This window comes from Capra hircus, chromosome 23 (genome assembly GCF_001704415.2).
Source record: "Capra hircus breed San Clemente chromosome 23, ASM170441v1, whole genome shotgun sequence".
Lineage (NCBI taxonomy): Eukaryota > Metazoa > Chordata > Mammalia > Artiodactyla > Bovidae > Capra > Capra hircus.
In genome coordinates this window covers 22,739,750-22,755,099 of record NC_030830.1, presented here as the reverse complement: position 1 = coordinate 22,755,099, position 15,350 = coordinate 22,739,750, and the positions used below count along the sequence as shown (strand labels likewise).

Sequence of the window (15,350 nt, the reverse complement as noted above, 5' to 3'; positions counted from 1 at the left end):
TGGTCTAAGTCACTCAGCTAGTGTGACAGTTTGCCATTAAGAGGTCCCAAATGTCTCTGTCCTGTTTCCCACTTTGGTGCCGGCCAGTCTGACCAGCATTGATCAAAGCCCAAGTCAGGTTGTGGTCCTCTCCCTTTTCCATTTCATGATGAGAGGAAAGCTTTCCCTTCGTGTCTTATATTTGGTGCATATTTTGTACCCTGAATAGACTGTAAGCACCTTTAGGGCAATGGTAACTACTCAACCCACATTTAAACATAGTGCTAGGGATACATGTATGTTTGAGGGCCTGGCATCCTTGGATCTGTCTTACCCCTGGAAACATGCCCCTCCCCATCCCAGTAAGTCAGGGAAGCTGGGAAGCAGGGGGTGGGTCCTTCTTAGAGAAGGCACCTGGGGGTAGGGGGGTGGGGTGGGGGGGTTGGGGGGATTCTGAAGAGTGAAACCACTTCCTTTGTAGCTAGTTCCTGTGTTGACAGAACTGAAGGGGAGGAGGGGGGTGGAGGGAACACAGCTGGGGTTTAGGGGGCTACTGAGGCTCTGGAGATGAGAAAGCCAAAAATCCTTTCCCATTCTGAACCCCCACCACTGCTGCAGCTGGAGGAGATTTTCCCAGTCTCTCTGCTCCCCTGGGGCAAGAGAAGTCAAGCAAGCAGTTTGGGTGGGAAAAGAGAACTGGAGGAAGTTGACAGGGATGGGCGGGGCCCGTGGGGGGGCTGACCAGGAACCCAGCTTCCTGCTCAGTACCCAGGCATCCAGCCCCCGGCTCACCCCCACCCCTTTCGGCCCCTACTCCCCTCAGGAACTCAGGGTTCCGGCCCTCCTCCCAAATCCCAGCTACCCCCTCCCCCATCGGTTTCTCCCCTCCAGGGTATGGAGGCTGAGAGACCCCAGGAAGAAGAGGATGGTGAGCAGGTGAGCTCGGCACTGGGCTGGGGAGGCTGACACTGGGAGAGAGAGAGGTGAGAAGACCTGGGGCAGAGACTGAGTGACGGTGGACGCCGGGGACTTGGACGGGTTTGGGCACACTGAGGCAGGAACAGAGACACAGAGAGGAAGTGGGCTGCTGGCCTAGCCCTCTGCCCACCCCACCCCCACTTGACCGGAACGGATGTCTCTCAGCATCAGGGCCCCCATCAGGATGAGCATGGCTGGCCCCCCGCGAGCTCCAGCACTCGGCCTTGGAGGTCTGCCCCTCCGTCCCCTCCTCCTCCAGGGACTCGCCCTACAGGTACCCCCAGCCCCGCTCTGGGGAGCTCCCTGACCTGGTACACACTTCTTTCCTGATCCTATTACCAAGGCCCACTCCATCAGGGGCTCTCTCCCCACCCTTTCCAACTCCCCATCACACCCTGGTAGCCCTGACACCCCCAACACGCACACACACACCACTCCTTTTGCCAACCTCCCTGGATCTGAGCCCCCGCCTCCTCTCCCCAGCCCTGGGGCCCCGCTCGGCCTCCCTGCTCTCCCTGCAGACCGAGCTCCTTCTGGACCTGGTAGCAGAGGCCCAGTCCCGCCGCCTAGAGGAGCAGAGAGCCACCTTCCATCCCCCCAAGAACCCCCCAAGCCTAGGTCGAGCCCTGCCCCGGCCTCTTGAGGACAGAGAACAGCTCTACAGCACCATCATCAGTCACCAGGTGAGATAACCCCTGCCCCTCCCCCCAGAAGGCAAGACCCAGGCTTCTTGGTTCTGGCCCCTTTTCTCTCTTGGGTCCTACCCCTCCTTCTCCCCAGGCATCTGCCCCCTCGCCAGGTCCTACTCTCCCTATCCCCACATCATTGGTGTCCTTTATGCCCCTCACACCAGCCCTGCCTCCTCTCAAGGCCTGCTCCTCTTAAAACCTCACCATCAACCTCCTCTTCCTCTACTCCTCCAGTGCCAGCGGATGGAAGCCCAGCGGTCAGAGCCTCCTCTACCCCCAGGGGGGCAGGAGCTCTTGGAGTTGCTGCTGAGAGTTCAGGGTGGGGGTCGAATGGAGGAGCAAAGGTCCCGGCCCCCCACACACACCTGCTGAGACTTGAGCCCCCACCACCCCCTCTGCATTCCTGGGGCTTAAAAGCTGGGCAGCCCCACTCATGCCCTCACCCCTGCTGGGGAGGAGCACCAGAGACTGGAAGACCCAGCAGAAATCTCAATATTCATCACCCTCATCCACCTTTCCTGGGAAGTGGAGTGGGCGAAAGTCTCAAAGCCTAGGAATAGCCAAGGTAGGATGGATAATAACTCCCGCCATAACGAAGTGTGTTATGAGGCTATGAGAGGATCCCAGCCTCAGTGGGACACCTCACCCTCTCTTCTGATCTCAGGGAGTGCCTGAGAGTCTCCGTCCTGAGCTGTGGGGACAACCCCAGTAGTCAAGTTACCAGGTGGGATCTCAGGGTTCTGTCCTCCATCTCCCAAAAGAACGGCAAATCTCCCAAGGTTTTGACCTGGTAATTCCACCCTCCTTCCCAATAAGAAGAAAGGAAGAGAGGGCATGGCAAGACATAAAGACCATTCTCACATCTCCATCACCCGCACCCCCTAGCCCCAGGCCTACAGGCTGTGAAAGGACATTTAGCCCTGCCCACCCTCCCTTCCCACTGCTGTTCTGAACTGTCTGATGTTTGGTTATATGAATAAATGTGATCCCCCTCTGGACTGAAGACTGGTGTCTGGGGTGGCCGGGTGGAGGGTAGGAAGGTGAGGCCGGAGGCTGCCCGCTCTCCTGAGTCTGGCCAGAGGCCAGCTCCCCTCCCTGGCTGGTTAATTACTGGCTCATTAAGCAGCGGCTGGAGACCTCCCTAATTATCCCCCCCAGCCCCCCTCTCCTGGTTTTAATTAAGTAGAACAGGGAGGGGAGTCATTAGGATAAGAAATATGAACTAAGCTGTCTGTGAACCCAGGCATTCCAGCGGCAAGGGTAGTCATCAGCTTGATCCCGGATTCAGAACCCGGGTGGAAGGACCCCCAGCCTCCAACACGCCCCCGCTTCAAGGCCACAGAAGTCCAGCCCCTGGGCCCTTCCCTCTTTTTCCCCACGGGCTAGTCTCCGCCCTCGTCCCCTCCTCCACTCGGTCTCAGTTCCTATGTTTCTGTGCGTCTCTCTCCGCCCCCAGCTCCTCCCTGTTCCTCCTCCCTTCTCCCCTCCTCTTCCTCCCCGGCTCCCCTCCCCCAGCCTCCCTCCCTCGCTCCCCCCTCCTCCCTCCTCCCTCCTCCCTCTCTCTCTCTCACACACCCCCGCTTGGGCCTCCTCTCTCTCTCCGGCTCCATTTTCTCCGCCGCCGGGGGCCGGGGTCTCCTGTGGGGGGCCCAGACGGTACCCCAGGTCTCCCTTCAGGGCCGGGGTGAATCCCCGGGAGAGACGGGAGCCGGGGAGACGGGCGGGGGTTGGGGCGGAGGGAGCAGCGGCCCCAGCGAGTTTGGGGGGGAAGTAACCAGGCGGGGGGGAGGGGCGGAGCAGGGAGGGGGCCTCAGGGCCCCCCCCAACTATGGACGAGCGGCTGCTGGGGCCGCCCCCTCCAGGCGGGGGCCGGGGGGGCCTTGGATTGGTGGGTGGGGAGCCTGGGGGCCCTGGCGAACCTCCCGGTGGCGGAGACCCCGGTGGGGGTAGCGGGGGGGTCCCGGGAGGCCGAGGGAAGCAAGACATCGGGGACATTCTGCAGCAGATAATGACCATCACCGACCAGAGCCTGGACGAGGCCCAGGCCAAGTGAGTGCCCCCAACCTGGGACCCCACACAGACCCGGCAGAAGCCCCGTTCACAGTCTCTGAACCTTCTGGGAGCCCCCAACTCAGGACCCTCCCCAGGATACTACAGCTGTCCTCTCCTTACTCCCGGGAGCCCCAAGATAAGTGATCCCTCTCAGACCTCCCTTCACCCCCAGTCCCTGAAACCTTTGAAAAGGGGAACCCTAGGTGGTCTCACCCTCCACCTCTCCCTAACCACCCCACATTCCCCTGGAACATCCTTCCGTCTCCAGAGACCCCTTCTGACTCCCAGACTAAAAACCTGCTGTGCTCTCTGCTCCCCTAACTCTCCAGCCCACCCTCTTCCTAGGGCTCTCCAGACCCCTCCCCAGGGCTCCGACCATCTCTCTCCACCCAGGGCCCAGCCTCCAAGGTCCTCAGGCACCCTCCGCCCCTGCTCAGTCCCAGGACCCTTCACACTTCTCTATACTGAACTCCCCACTTCAGCTCAGCACCCCTCACCCCCTCAGGCACCTCAGACTCTGATCTCCTCCTCCTTCCCCTCGGCCTCCTCCTGTCTTCCTCTGAAATTTACCTAGTCACCCTTATTTCTGCAGTCATTCCCACATCCTCTTCTGTACCTTTCTAGACCGTCTCCCACAGGCCCCACCTGGCCATGGTGCCTTTAGCTGGCGGCACCTTCCCTCCTTCCAGCCAAAGCCAGGCAGCTTCCCCTTGTCTCCGCATGGAAGCTGAACTCTTCCTAAGAACCCCCCAGACTTCATTCGGCCCCCAGCCTTGCTTTTTCTTGCCACAGATTTACCCACCACCTCCCTATTCCCAAGCTCCCCTCTCTTACCCTCGTGGGTGTGTCGTCCTGTGGTGGTTTTTCCCCCTTGGCAATTCCATAGCCTCTCAACTTTTCTCTCCCGTTCCCCAAGGAAACACGCCCTAAACTGCCACCGCATGAAGCCTGCTCTCTTTAGCGTCCTGTGTGAAATCAAGGAGAAAACTGGTACGTGAGTTCCCTCCTCCGATTCCTCAACTCTGGGGACAGAACCCTGTTCCCTGTGGAACTTAGGCTAAGAGTTTGACAACTTGGGGCCCTGAGGAAAGTGTGGGTCAGGAAGATTGCTAAGGGGGGCTTGGGTGGGAACCCACGCCTGGAGACTTGGGTCTCCAGGAGGGCTGAGAGCTGGGGTGTGGGGTCCCTGGGTCCCTAAGTCCACTCGCCTGCACGCTAGGCCTCAGCATTCGAAGCTCCCAAGAGGAGGAGCCTGTGGATCCACAGCTGATGCGCTTGGACAACATGCTTCTGGCAGAGGGTGTGGCTGGGCCTGAGAAAGGGGGTGGCTCAGCGGCTGCAGCAGCGGCAGCTGCAGCCTCCGGGGGCGGAGTGTCCCCTGACAACTCCATCGAACACTCGGACTATCGCAGCAAACTTGCCCAGATCCGCCACATTTACCACTCGGAGCTGGAGAAATATGAGCAGGTGAGGAGAAGAAGCCAGAGTGGGTGGAGGGAGAGGCCCTTAAGGGGGATGCCCAGGGCCAAAGGGCTCCTGCTCACCAAGCCTCGGGGCCCCCACTGCAGGCATGTAACGAGTTCACAACCCACGTCATGAACCTGCTGAGGGAGCAGAGCCGCACGCGGCCCGTGGCACCCAAGGAAATGGAGCGCATGGTGAGCATCATCCACCGGAAGTTCAGCGCCATCCAGATGCAACTCAAGCAGAGCACCTGCGAGGCCGTCATGATCCTACGTTCTCGCTTCCTGGACGCCAGGTGGGGCCCAGGGCCCCCACCCAGCACCCAGCTCCTTCCCATTCTTCTCCAAGCCTCAGGCCACCGTGTTGCGCAGCACAACACTCTGCTCCATGACAGTGGCGCCCTCTGAAGCAAATCAACAGGATGGTGCGGCCAGGACACCAGCGCCCTCCTCATCACCCCCTCTCTTCTCTATAGACGGAAACGCCGTAACTTCAGCAAACAGGCCACGGAGGTTCTGAATGAGTATTTCTACTCCCACCTGAGTAACCCGTACCCGAGTGAGGAGGCTAAGGAGGAGCTCGCCAAGAAGTGCGGAATCACTGTCTCTCAGGTACCGGAGAGGCTCGGGGAGGTGTTTGCAGGGCACACAGCTCTAACTAAGGTGTTGACAGAGGAACAGGTTCCCACCTGACCCTGCTTTCTGCCCACCACCCCGCAGGTCTCCAACTGGTTTGGCAACAAGCGGATTCGCTATAAGAAAAACATAGGAAAGTTCCAAGAGGAGGCAAACATCTATGCCGTGAAGACCGCCGTGTCGGTCACCCAGGGAGGCCACAGCCGTACCAGCTCCCCGACACCCCCTTCCTCCGCAGGTGGATCCCACTGCCACCCTGGCTGGCCCTTCTGCACGCTTCCTGCTTTTGTTCCCACTTCTTGCCTAGGCAGGATCAGAGCAGAAACAGGGGGCCTTCTGGGGTGAGAGGGACCAAGCTGGTCAGATGGGTGGGGATATCAGGGGGCCAAGGCCACTGCAGTGAAGTTATTTCTGCCATTCTTCCAGCAAGTGGCCAGAGGAGGCTTAGAAACAGCTCGCTCCTTCTGAGTGTTGCCATGTTGTCTTGTGGATAATTTGGGTATGGTGGTGCGCCTCCTCCGAGCTAGTCCAGGGCATTTTCTGAAAACTGAAAGCTGTGAGGAGTCTCCCATCTGCCATCACAGGCTCTGTTACACTCTTCCCTACTTCCCCTTTTGCTCCCCCAAGGCTCTGGCGGCTCTTTCAATCTCTCAGGATCCGGTGACATGTTTCTGGGGATGCCCGGGCTCAACGGAGATTCCTACTCTGCCTCCCAGGTCAGGTGGTCCATCGCACCTTGAGTAGGGCTTTTTCAAACTCGGTTTCCCTATTTTGGGATATGAAAGTCTTTTCTTCTGAGGCCTCTCACTGAGTCCTGTCCTCCCCTGTTGCCTGCAGGTGGAATCACTCCGACACTCAATGGGGCCAGGGGGCTACGGGGATAACCTCGGAGGAGGCCAGATGTACAGCCCTCGGGAAATGAGGGTGAGTAAGCCCCTGAAGCCACTCTCCTCACCTCTCACCAGGATGGGGGTGGGGTGCCTTTTCCCTGGCAGCGCTGGCCCCTGTGCTGGGTTTCTCAAAGCCCCACCCCAGCTGTCTGTCTCTTTTTTTTCCCAGGCAAATGGCGGCTGGCAGGAGGCTGTGACCCCGTCCTCAGTGACATCCCCGACAGAGGGACCAGGGAGCGTTCATTCGGACACTTCCAACTGATCTTGCCCCTCAGGGCCACAGGGGTGGGGGCTCACAAGGCAACTCTTGAAGAGGACGCAGGCATCCGGAGGAAGAGACCCAGACACAGGAGAAGCACAAGACAACAGAAGGCCAGACGGGGCCGTCCCCTCCCCGGCCAGATTCTGTCAGTGCTGGGGGTGCCGACGACATGGCAGGGAAGATGGGGTCCCCTCGGGAGAGTGGGGTCTGTCTACCCCTTTTTTCTTTCTTTTTTTTCTACCCCTTTCTCTCTCACAGAAACACACACACACCTTATTTCTCAGATCTTTCCTCTCTTTTCTCTCTCATAAACACACCGGCAACTATTCTGTCTCTCTCTCTGTCTCTCTGTGGGCTCCCCCACTCTCCCTCCCCCACCCCACTTATCTGCTCTGGGATCTGTGGAGACGCCAGCCCTGCCCAACCAGAGATGCCAAAAATGGGGACATGACTTCTGGACAGAGGACATGGGCCACGCCCCCTGTGCCCCCCCACCTCCTGCCCCTCCAGACGGCTTTTATTACCTCATACGCAGCTCATCTTAAACCAATAGAATCGCTCGGTGGACGAGAGTGTCTGACTCAGATATCTACCTCGGAGGGAGTTTCTGCTACTTTAGGGAATTGTTGACTGGGCTTTGGGGTTGAATTTTTTTTTTTTTAAGGAAAGAAAAATTATCCCGGGGTTCCATCTGTAGTTTTTTTAATTCTGATTTTGGGGGGTTTTGGTGGTGGTGGTGGTGGTTCTTAATTTTTAATTTAGTTTGGGGAAGTAGATGTTTTTATAAATAATGTTGATTTTTTTTTTTTAAGTTTCTTGCTTTCCCATATTAGGGGTAATAGCCAAAGGGGTCATGATAAGAGAAAGGGGAACAAATAGGCCTGCCTGGCTCCAGTCCTGTCCATCAGGAAGTAACATTTAGCAGGGCATCAAGCCTGCTCCCCCCCCCACACACACAATCACTTAGGTGTTCTCCTTTGCTTATAAAGTCACTTAGGTGTCCTTTGCTCATGTGGGCAGCTTTCTGCTGCGTTTAGCATGGAGGCGGTCGGTCTTGCTCTGTCGGCCTATCCCCCCTCGTCCTACATCCCTTGGGCAGGGAAGGACTCAGTAATTTTGAGCAAATGGCACCTCTAAAATCCTTTTTTTAAAAAAACTATTATTTACAGATTGGAGGAGGAAGAATGGGGAGGGATTATTGCCAAATATGTTAAATATGGTTTGGGGTGTTTGTGTGTGTATTGCCCTCAGTTTCCCCAGGTATGAGGTATCTCTTTTCTCAGTCCAAAATCAAGAGGGTTGGGGGAGAGAGGAAGGAGGCTGCAAAGAGCCAGGTTACGAGGGAAGGTAAAATCACCATCCCCAGCCCTCGGCCCTGAACCCTACCATCTGAACCCCTCGAACATCCTCAGGCGTTTATAAGACTGTCACAGTGGGGAACCCCTCCCGTCGAAGATCCAGGCAGGATTGGGGAGGGGGGCAGGTTGGGAGTGTGATGGGTGGGGGCGGGAGGCATGGGCTGGGGGCAGTTCTCTCCTCACTTGTAAACTTGTAGTTTCACAGAAAAAAAAAAAAAAAACCACAGTTTTAAATAAAGAAATTTTTTTTTTTCCTGGGTTTAGTTGAGAATTCTTTTCAAAAATATGAGAAACCGCAGAAAAAAATTTTTTTTCTTAGAAAACCCTAAGTAGCTGCTCCCTGCTCCCCGCCCCACCCAGGTCTTCCAGTCTCCCTCACCAGCCAGGCCCCAGGTTTCACCCCTGCCTCCTGGGAAACAGCCAGGCCTGAACCCTGTTGCCTGGCAACCTTGCTTAGTCATCCAGTAGCCTTCGGTGGACTGGTGGAATAGGTTGGGGGTCCTGAGGGGTGAGAGACCCTAGGAGATGCACTCCCCACCCCCATGGATGTGGCTGTGCCCAGAGGCTGGTAGTGCCCTGGGGTGGGGTGACAATTGTTTCTCCTAGTACCTGAAGGACTCTTGAATTTGAATTCCTAGCATTCCCTGTGACGGGACAGGACGGGGGAGATGGGGGCAGGGGAGAAGGTACAAGCCCCACCTAGGGTGGTGGCCACAGCAGCAAGGGGCAGACAGAGCCAGGAGCCTGGGAAGGAAGCAGGATGGCAGCAGGGGCAGCGGTAGGAGCCTGGATGCTAGTCCTCAGTCTGTGGGGTGAGCCACTCCCCCACCACCAACCCTCCCGGCAGAAGGCACCCCGCCCCGTCCCCAAATCTCCCCCCTAGCTTTCCAGGAACCTGGGTACCGCTTTCCAGTCTCCCTCATCCTCCCTGTTCTAGTCTTGCTAGCTCCCATCTCCCTGCTCTCCATCGTGGTGCTGTCTCCCAGGGGCAGTCACAGGGGACCAAAACATCACAGCCCGGATCGGGAAGCCACTGGTGCTGAACTGTAAGGGAGCCCCCAAGAAACCACCCCAGCAGCTGGAATGGAAACTGGTAAGTGGGGCTCCTGTCTCTCCACTTCTGGGGACACCAGTGAGATTCGCGTCCCCTCTCGCCCACCTCCCTTCTTCGTCAGTCCTTTCCCCAAGGGTCTGCACTGTTGAGGCCCCTCTCCTCTACCCCCAGAACACAGGCCGGACAGAAGCTTGGAAGGTCCTGTCTCCCCAGGGAGACCCCTGGGATAGCGTGGCTCGGGTCCTCCCCAACGGCTCCCTCCTCCTGCCGGCTATTGGGATCCAGGATGAGGGGACTTTCCGGTGCCGGGCAACGAGCCGGAGCGGAAAGGAGACCAAGTCTAACTACCGAGTCCGAGTCTATCGTAAGGGTTCTCAGGACCTCTTCACCACCCACCTCTCATCTAAGGAAAAGCCTTCGACCCCAGCCCTTGACTCTTTGGCCCTGGCCTGGGAGAACTTGACTTCAGCTGCCCCCATTCCCACACCCATGGTGTGAGAATCTTCAAAGCTGTGGCCTCTGATAGGAATTTTCCCTCCTTCAGAGATTCCTGGGAAGCCAGAAATTGTTGATCCTGCCTCTGAACTCATGGCTGGTGTCCCCAATAAGGTAGAGGATGAAAAGAGGAGACGTGGAAAGGGGTCCTGAGGATGGGAGGGGAGTGTAGCTCTGTGTATGTGTGTGTGTGTGTGTATCACTCAGTTGTGTATGACTCTTTGCGACCCCGTGGACTGTAGCCTGCGAGGCTCCTCTATCCATGGGATACTCAGGGCAAGAATACTGGAGTGGCTTGCCAGTTCCTTTTCTAGGGGATCTTCATGACCTAGGAATCAAACCCGGGTCTCCCACATTGCAGGCAGATCCTTTACCATCTGAGCCACTGGATTCTCTTATTTCCAGAGATGATGAAGTTGATTTTTCCCCAGGTGGGGACATGTGTATCCGAGGGGGGCTACCCTGCAGGGACACTCAGCTGGCTCTTGGATGGGAAAACTCTGATTCCTGATGGCAAAGGTGAGTCCCAGCATCTCCCCTCCCAGCTGCCTTCTTTCTGAGCCCTCTCCCACACCCACCCTATAATGTCTCACCTTGCTTTCCCCTACCACAGGAGTGTCCGTGAAGGAAGAGACCAAGAGACACCCGGAGACAGGGCTTTTCACACTCCATTCGGAGCTGATGTTGACCCCAGCTCGGGGAGGAGCTCTCCACCCCACCTTCTCCTGTAGCTTCACCCCTGGCCTTCCCCGGCGCAAAGCCCTGCACACGGCCCCCATCCAGCTCAGGGTCTCGAGTGAGCGCCGAGGTGGGGAGGGCCCCAACGGGGGTGAGCACATGTCAGAATGTATGACCCTCAGAAAGGGGAGGGTTCAGCCCGTGGCCACTGGGACCACACACAGGTAGGACTCTCAACCCCATCGCCTTCCCACCCCCAGATGCTGTGCCACTGGAGGAAGTCCAGTTGGTGGTAGAGCCAGAAGGGGGAGCAGTAGCTCCTGGTGGTACCGTGACCTTGACCTGTGAAGCCCCCGCCCAGCCCCCACCTCAAATCCACTGGATCAAGGATGTGAGTGACCCGAGAGGGGGCTGGCAGGTAGCAAGATACATAATTGGCAATTTGGAGGGCAAGGGGTTCATGGAGAGGCAGGCGAGGAGGTACAAGGGTATCTGAGGATGTGGAGGTGAGGACAGAAGTATGGGATGTGTGGACAGGGGGTTTAATAGTCTCCTGTCCCTCCTTCCCCAACCAGGGCAGGCCCCTGCCCCTTCCCCCTGGCCCCGTGCTACTCCTCCCAGAGGTAGGGCCTGAGGACCAGGGAACGTACAGCTGTGTGGCCACCCATCCCAGCCATGGGCCCCAGGAGAGCCGTGCTGTCAGCGTCAGCATCATCGGTGAGACCTCCCTCTGAATCCCAGGCCAACCCTGAGGCTGGCTGAGGGACAGTGCAGGCCCCAGTTCCCCACCCTACACTAGCACTGTCCCCAAGAGCCACCCCGCCCCCCTCAGTGCAGCCACACCCAGGCCTCCTCTGCCCGACACAACCCAAGAGAACAGCCTGTCCCTTTAAGGGGCTCACTGGGATTCCCACTAAATACCTCTCTTCCAAACTGAAGCCTTCCCTTCTTTGTTTTCCAGAAACAGGCGAGGAAGGGACGACTGCAGGTGAGGGGGTTGGATAAAGTCAAAGAGAAGTAGACAGACCTCAACAGGACTGAGGGGCTGGTCAACCAGAAAGGAGCTGTGAGTGGTGGGGCTGGGCCCTCAGTTATCCCTATCTCCATACAGGCTCTGTGGAAGGGCCGGGGCTGGAAACCCTAGCCCTGACCCTGGGGATCCTGGGAGGCCTGGGGACAGTCGCCCTGCTCATTGGGCTCATCGTGTGGCATCGAAGGCGGCAACACAAAGGACAGGAGAGGTGAGTGGAGGAAGCCAGACACCTCAGACTGAGAACTTCCAGGCAGGAAGCAGAGGTGTGGGGTAAGAAATGATGGCATGCTGGAAAGCGTGTGTAGAATTCTCCCCAACCCTCCTCCCCAGGAAGGTCCCAGAAAACCAGGAGGAAGAAGAGGAGGAGAGAGCGGAACTGAACCAGCCAGAGGAGCCTGAGGCAGCAGAGAGCAGCACAGGAGGGCCTTGAGAAGCCCACGGCCAGACCCCATCCATCAGCCCCTTTTCTTTTCCCACAGTGTGTTCCGGCCCCAGCCCAGTTCTCCTCTGTATAATCTTTAGCCCACCTCCCCCCAGCTTTCTTCCACAACCAGAACCTCCCACAAAAAGTGATGAGTAAACACCTGCCACATTTGCTGTGTGTGTTGTGTGATGCCCTCTCCCCCATGCTTCCCCACACCACACCAATATCTGCTCAAGTCGGGGAGAAGATGCTCCTGTCTTGAAAGGAAGGAGGGACGGACAAAGGTAGGCAGAGTGAATACATCTCATCATGTTTATTGAATTTATCATAAAGGAGGTAGTGAGGGGAGGGAAGCACTTGAGAGTCAGGACCCACATTAGACACTGGGGAGAGAAAAATTAAATTAAATCAAGGGGAACATGGGAGAAGAGTCAGAGGGAGCCTTGCCCACCTTTCAACATCAAATCAAGAAATATGGTGGAAAGCAAAGGGTCGGGAGAGAGGAGAGACAGACACTGTCTTTCGTCCATCCTCCTCTCCCAGAGCTGGGAGTTACGACGCTACTGAGGGAGCAGTCCAGAGCACAGCTTCTCCTATCCTATGCACAGATGTCACTCTTTCTCCACACATCCTTGTGGAAAGCGGCCAGGGTTGGCCTTAGCCAACAGAAATGAAGGGCTTGGGTGGGGAGGGTCCAGGAGTAAGGAAGGGTCAGCAGGGACCCCCAATACTGATTCTCCTCTGGCTGGTGGTGGGCAGGAAGGAGACATGGCTCAAATACTGAGCAGCCAGAAAAAGAAGAAGATGGCGAGAAACAGGAAGAGGGAGTCCTGCCAGCTGGAGGCTGGGTGACCCTGTCCCAGATCCACACCTGTGGGAGAGAAGAGAGCTGTGAAAGAAGCATCCACTCATAGGCCAGGGGATTCAGAGGACTTGCTGGTAGCAGGTGAGGGCAGACTCTTACCTGTACCCCGACGGAACGGTTCATGGGTATTGAAGACGGTGGTGAAAAAGCCAAAGGGAAAAGCACCGACACCAAATGAGAAGTGAAAGCCCCCAGTATCACCAAATGGCTGGAATCCCTAGGGAGGCGGAGAAGGTCAGTGGGAAACTGGGCGAGTCTTTGGCAAGGAAGGAACACAAATCAGACAAGACTCACCCCTCTGCTCTCTGGAGCGGGTCGCTGGCCCTGCGGGCGGGGTGGGGTTTTCAATCTGAGGAAGAGGAGAGGGACTATCAATATTCCCTCCTCTTCTACACCCCACTCCCCAGAAAGAAGTGTCCACTTTCCTTCAGTACCACCTCCCCTCTCTTACCTGGGATCCTGGGGCTTCTGGCTCCCTCGCCCATAGAGAGGGACAACGTTTTCTCTGCTGATCCCAGCTTTGCACACTGGGCACTCTTGCCGCTCTGGCCGTGTCTCCAACCACTGGGGGAAAAAAATGTGGTTTCCAGTACACAGAAGGGTTCTTCCAGCTCCTCAGACCTCCCCATTTCCCTCTTCATCTCCTCTGAGTACGCACCTGATGAAGACAGGGCCAACTGCAAGGGGGAAAACAAAGGTCAAACCAGTTGAAACCAAACACAAAAGAGATACCTACCCAACCTCAGAGTCCCACCTCGCTGTTACCAGGTATTACCTGCTGTTTCTTTTCATATTTTCCACAACTCCTACCATGCCAGCCAATTTGGCCATCCTGCTTCTCTAACCTTCCAAAGCTACATCTATTCTCAACAGGCTCAACCCTCACCTCTCTCCTCTCCCCTACCGCAATCCCCACACCCCATACACATACAAATCCTCACCCCTTCCTTCTCTGCTTTTCAATTTAATTTCCAGTTTTCTTCAACCACCCCTTTGCAGGCTCCTTTCAGCCCTCCTCTCATTCTTGCCGCCATCACTCCCCAACCAAACCCCCTTTACCAGCACCTACCTTCTCCCATTACTCCTTTTCCTATCTCCTATGCTCAATAAAGACCTTACTTCCACAATTCCTTAATCTTTGGGGGCTGCTACTCCACCGTGCTCTTGTCCGGAGGTTTCTCATACCACCCCTTGACACAGCTCACCTGAATGTGATCCCTCGTTCTCTAGATTTCCCCTAACCTTGCAGTCTAATCCGTTCCCAACTGTACAGCTGCTGCTGCTGCGTCGCTTCAGTCGTGTCCGACTCTGTGCGACCCCATAGATGGCAGCCCACTAGGCTCCCCTGTCCCTGGGATTCTCCAGGCAAGAATACCGGAGTCGGTTGCCATTTCCTCCTCCAATGTACAGCTAAGTAAGACCCCTCAATTTCCAGAGGTTAAGGTGGCTCAGGTCTCACCTGCACAGATGTGCGGTACCCACCTCCTGCGCCCCATTTCTTAACATACTAGTTGGCGCCTAGTTCCTACGACTTTCCACGGGTCTCCTCTATACAGACGTGACCCTCTCACCCACACATACCCAAAAAGACGCAAGAAGCCCCCTCAGGCCTCACCTATGAAAATGTGCCCTCTGGTTGCCCGTATGACTGTGGCACCCCCACCCCAACCTCCCCAGTATAGATGTGAGCCCCACTTATTTTTGCCCCTCTCAGATTCTCACCAGTACAGGTGGCCACACACACTGACCACAGCTTCCCGAGCAGTCTCCAAACATATATTACATTCGAAGGTCGCGCCCGCCCCGCCCCGCTCGCGGTTTGGCCCTTCGGGGCCCCCGTCCTCCTCCTCCGCTGCTGCCATGGCCGGTACTCTTTCGTCCCCCGCGTACCCCTTAGTCCCCAGAAACACACATACAGACGCCCCGAGAAACGAGAAACCTCCTCCGGCCCACGGTCTTTGGGCAGGCTTCAAAGTTTTCTAATCACTATTGGCCTGAGTGCCTGCCAATCATACAGAATCGGAAGGAAGGATTGGTCCAAAAGGCGGGGGCGGGAAGATGATCACGCTGCTCCGCCCTTGTACAATGACTATTGGCTGACACAGTCACAGTTAGTCGGCAATGCCACGGGATTGGTAACAACTCCATACGTCCTGTCACCCAGCTAGGGCGGGCTTTATTCGTCTGAGTAACTGCCAGTCATAACCAAAGGCCAGAAGCAATTGGCTCAAGACTGCTTAGACCTCGCCCACTACAAGACCCAGTCTTTCATTTACTTCCTCTTTCAGAGAATATCCAGATTCCTATTGGACTTTGGAGCGTTTGGCTCCGAAGCAACTGATTGGCTACAACTCGACAGAAAATGGTAGCTAGGTAAAGTGCGCGTGCGCATCAGGCAGGGACGGGGTGGGCCAATCCTATGAGGATTGAGCCTTCTCTGGTCCCACCCCTTCACCTCTATACTGTCGCCATGGTGACTGCTCCACAATTGGCG

The 15,350-nt window shown here is 56.7% G+C and overlaps 4 protein-coding genes across 8 annotated transcripts; 3 read left to right on the top strand and 1 right to left on the bottom strand.

Annotated features, from left to right (window-relative positions):
* Positions 520 to 2,644, top strand: GPSM3 (G-protein signaling modulator 3). 2 transcript variants are annotated; one of them, XM_005696532.3, is made up of 4 exons: positions 520 to 915; positions 1,123 to 1,231; positions 1,479 to 1,640; positions 1,881 to 2,644. In XM_005696532.3, the coding sequence occupies exons 1-4, from the start codon at positions 695 to 697 to the stop codon at positions 2,016 to 2,018; spliced, it is 630 nt and encodes a 209-aa protein (XP_005696589.1). In that variant the 5' UTR covers positions 520 to 694; the 3' UTR covers positions 2,019 to 2,644. The 2 variants fall into 2 exon arrangements, with proteins under 2 accessions (XP_005696589.1, XP_005696590.1); XM_005696533.3 differs by having other exon boundaries at positions 527 to 915; positions 1,441 to 1,640.
* Positions 3,216 to 8,566, top strand: PBX2 (PBX homeobox 2). The gene is made up of 9 exons (XM_005696535.3): positions 3,216 to 3,695; positions 4,615 to 4,688; positions 4,918 to 5,165; positions 5,267 to 5,457; positions 5,638 to 5,773; positions 5,882 to 6,035; positions 6,425 to 6,513; positions 6,635 to 6,721; positions 6,857 to 8,566. The coding sequence occupies exons 1-9, from the start codon at positions 3,475 to 3,477 to the stop codon at positions 6,947 to 6,949; spliced, it is 1,293 nt and encodes a 430-aa protein (XP_005696592.2). The 5' UTR covers positions 3,216 to 3,474; the 3' UTR covers positions 6,950 to 8,566.
* On the top strand, positions 8,566 to 12,164 carry AGER (advanced glycosylation end-product specific receptor). 3 transcript variants are annotated; one of them, XM_005696542.3, is made up of 11 exons: positions 8,566 to 9,119; positions 9,294 to 9,400; positions 9,533 to 9,725; positions 9,906 to 9,970; positions 10,288 to 10,375; positions 10,470 to 10,652; positions 10,795 to 10,925; positions 11,110 to 11,251; positions 11,496 to 11,522; positions 11,646 to 11,775; positions 11,898 to 12,164. In XM_005696542.3, the coding sequence occupies exons 1-11, from the start codon at positions 9,068 to 9,070 to the stop codon at positions 11,995 to 11,997; spliced, it is 1,218 nt and encodes a 405-aa protein (XP_005696599.2). In that variant the 5' UTR covers positions 8,566 to 9,067; the 3' UTR covers positions 11,998 to 12,164. The 3 variants fall into 3 exon arrangements, with proteins under 3 accessions (XP_005696599.2, XP_005696594.2, XP_017894296.1); XM_005696537.3 differs by having other exon boundaries at positions 10,470 to 10,685; XM_018038807.1 differs by having other exon boundaries at positions 9,294 to 9,725.
* RNF5 (ring finger protein 5) lies at positions 12,281 to 14,842 on the bottom strand. Of its 2 annotated transcripts, XM_005696545.3 has the most exons (6): positions 14,579 to 14,842; positions 13,515 to 13,533; positions 13,308 to 13,420; positions 13,151 to 13,205; positions 12,956 to 13,073; positions 12,281 to 12,862 (listed from the first exon to the last, which is right to left on the bottom strand). In XM_005696545.3, exons 1-6 carry the CDS (start codon positions 14,716 to 14,718, stop codon positions 12,765 to 12,767), a joined length of 543 nt encoding a protein of 180 aa, XP_005696602.1. In that variant the 5' UTR covers positions 14,719 to 14,842; the 3' UTR covers positions 12,281 to 12,764. The 2 variants fall into 2 exon arrangements, with proteins under 2 accessions (XP_005696602.1, XP_017894295.1); XM_018038806.1 differs by lacking the exon at positions 13,515 to 13,533 and having other exon boundaries at positions 14,579 to 14,665.

Bases quoted from the DNA above. Each gene is read 5' to 3' on its own strand.
- AGER (XM_018038807.1), top strand. From the start codon at position 9,068: ATGGCAGCAGGGGCAGCGGTAGGAGCCTGGATGCTAGTCCTCAGTCTG. The intron at 10,653-10,794 runs GTGAGCGCCGAG...TCCCACCCCCAG, and splicing joins CATCCAGCTCAGGGTCTCGA to ATGCTGTGCCACTGGAGGAA. The intron at 11,776-11,897 runs GTGAGTGGAGGA...CCTCCTCCCCAG, and splicing joins CAACACAAAGGACAGGAGAG to GAAGGTCCCAGAAAACCAGG.
- GPSM3 (XM_005696532.3), top strand. From the start codon at position 695: ATGGGCGGGGCCCGTGGGGGGGCTGACCAGGAACCCAGCTTCCTGCTC. The intron at 916-1,122 runs GTGAGCTCGGCA...GATGTCTCTCAG, and splicing joins AAGAAGAGGATGGTGAGCAG to CATCAGGGCCCCCATCAGGA. The intron at 1,232-1,478 runs GTACCCCCAGCC...CTCTCCCTGCAG, and splicing joins TCCAGGGACTCGCCCTACAG to ACCGAGCTCCTTCTGGACCT.
- RNF5 (XM_005696545.3), bottom strand. From the start codon at position 14,718: ATGGCAGCAGCGGAGGAGGAGGACGGGGGCCCCGAAGGGCCAAACCGC. The intron at 13,206-13,307 runs GTAAGAGAGGGG...CCTCTTCCTCAG, and splicing joins CAGAAGCCCCAGGATCCCAG to ATTGAAAACCCCACCCCGCC. The intron at 12,863-12,955 runs GTAAGAGTCTGC...TCTCTCCCACAG, and splicing joins ACCGTTCCGTCGGGGTACAG to GTGTGGATCTGGGACAGGGT.
- PBX2 (XM_005696535.3), top strand. From the start codon at position 3,475: ATGGACGAGCGGCTGCTGGGGCCGCCCCCTCCAGGCGGGGGCCGGGGG. The intron at 4,689-4,917 runs GTACGTGAGTTC...CCTGCACGCTAG, and splicing joins TGAAATCAAGGAGAAAACTG to GCCTCAGCATTCGAAGCTCC. The intron at 5,774-5,881 runs GTACCGGAGAGG...ACCACCCCGCAG, and splicing joins GCGGAATCACTGTCTCTCAG to GTCTCCAACTGGTTTGGCAA.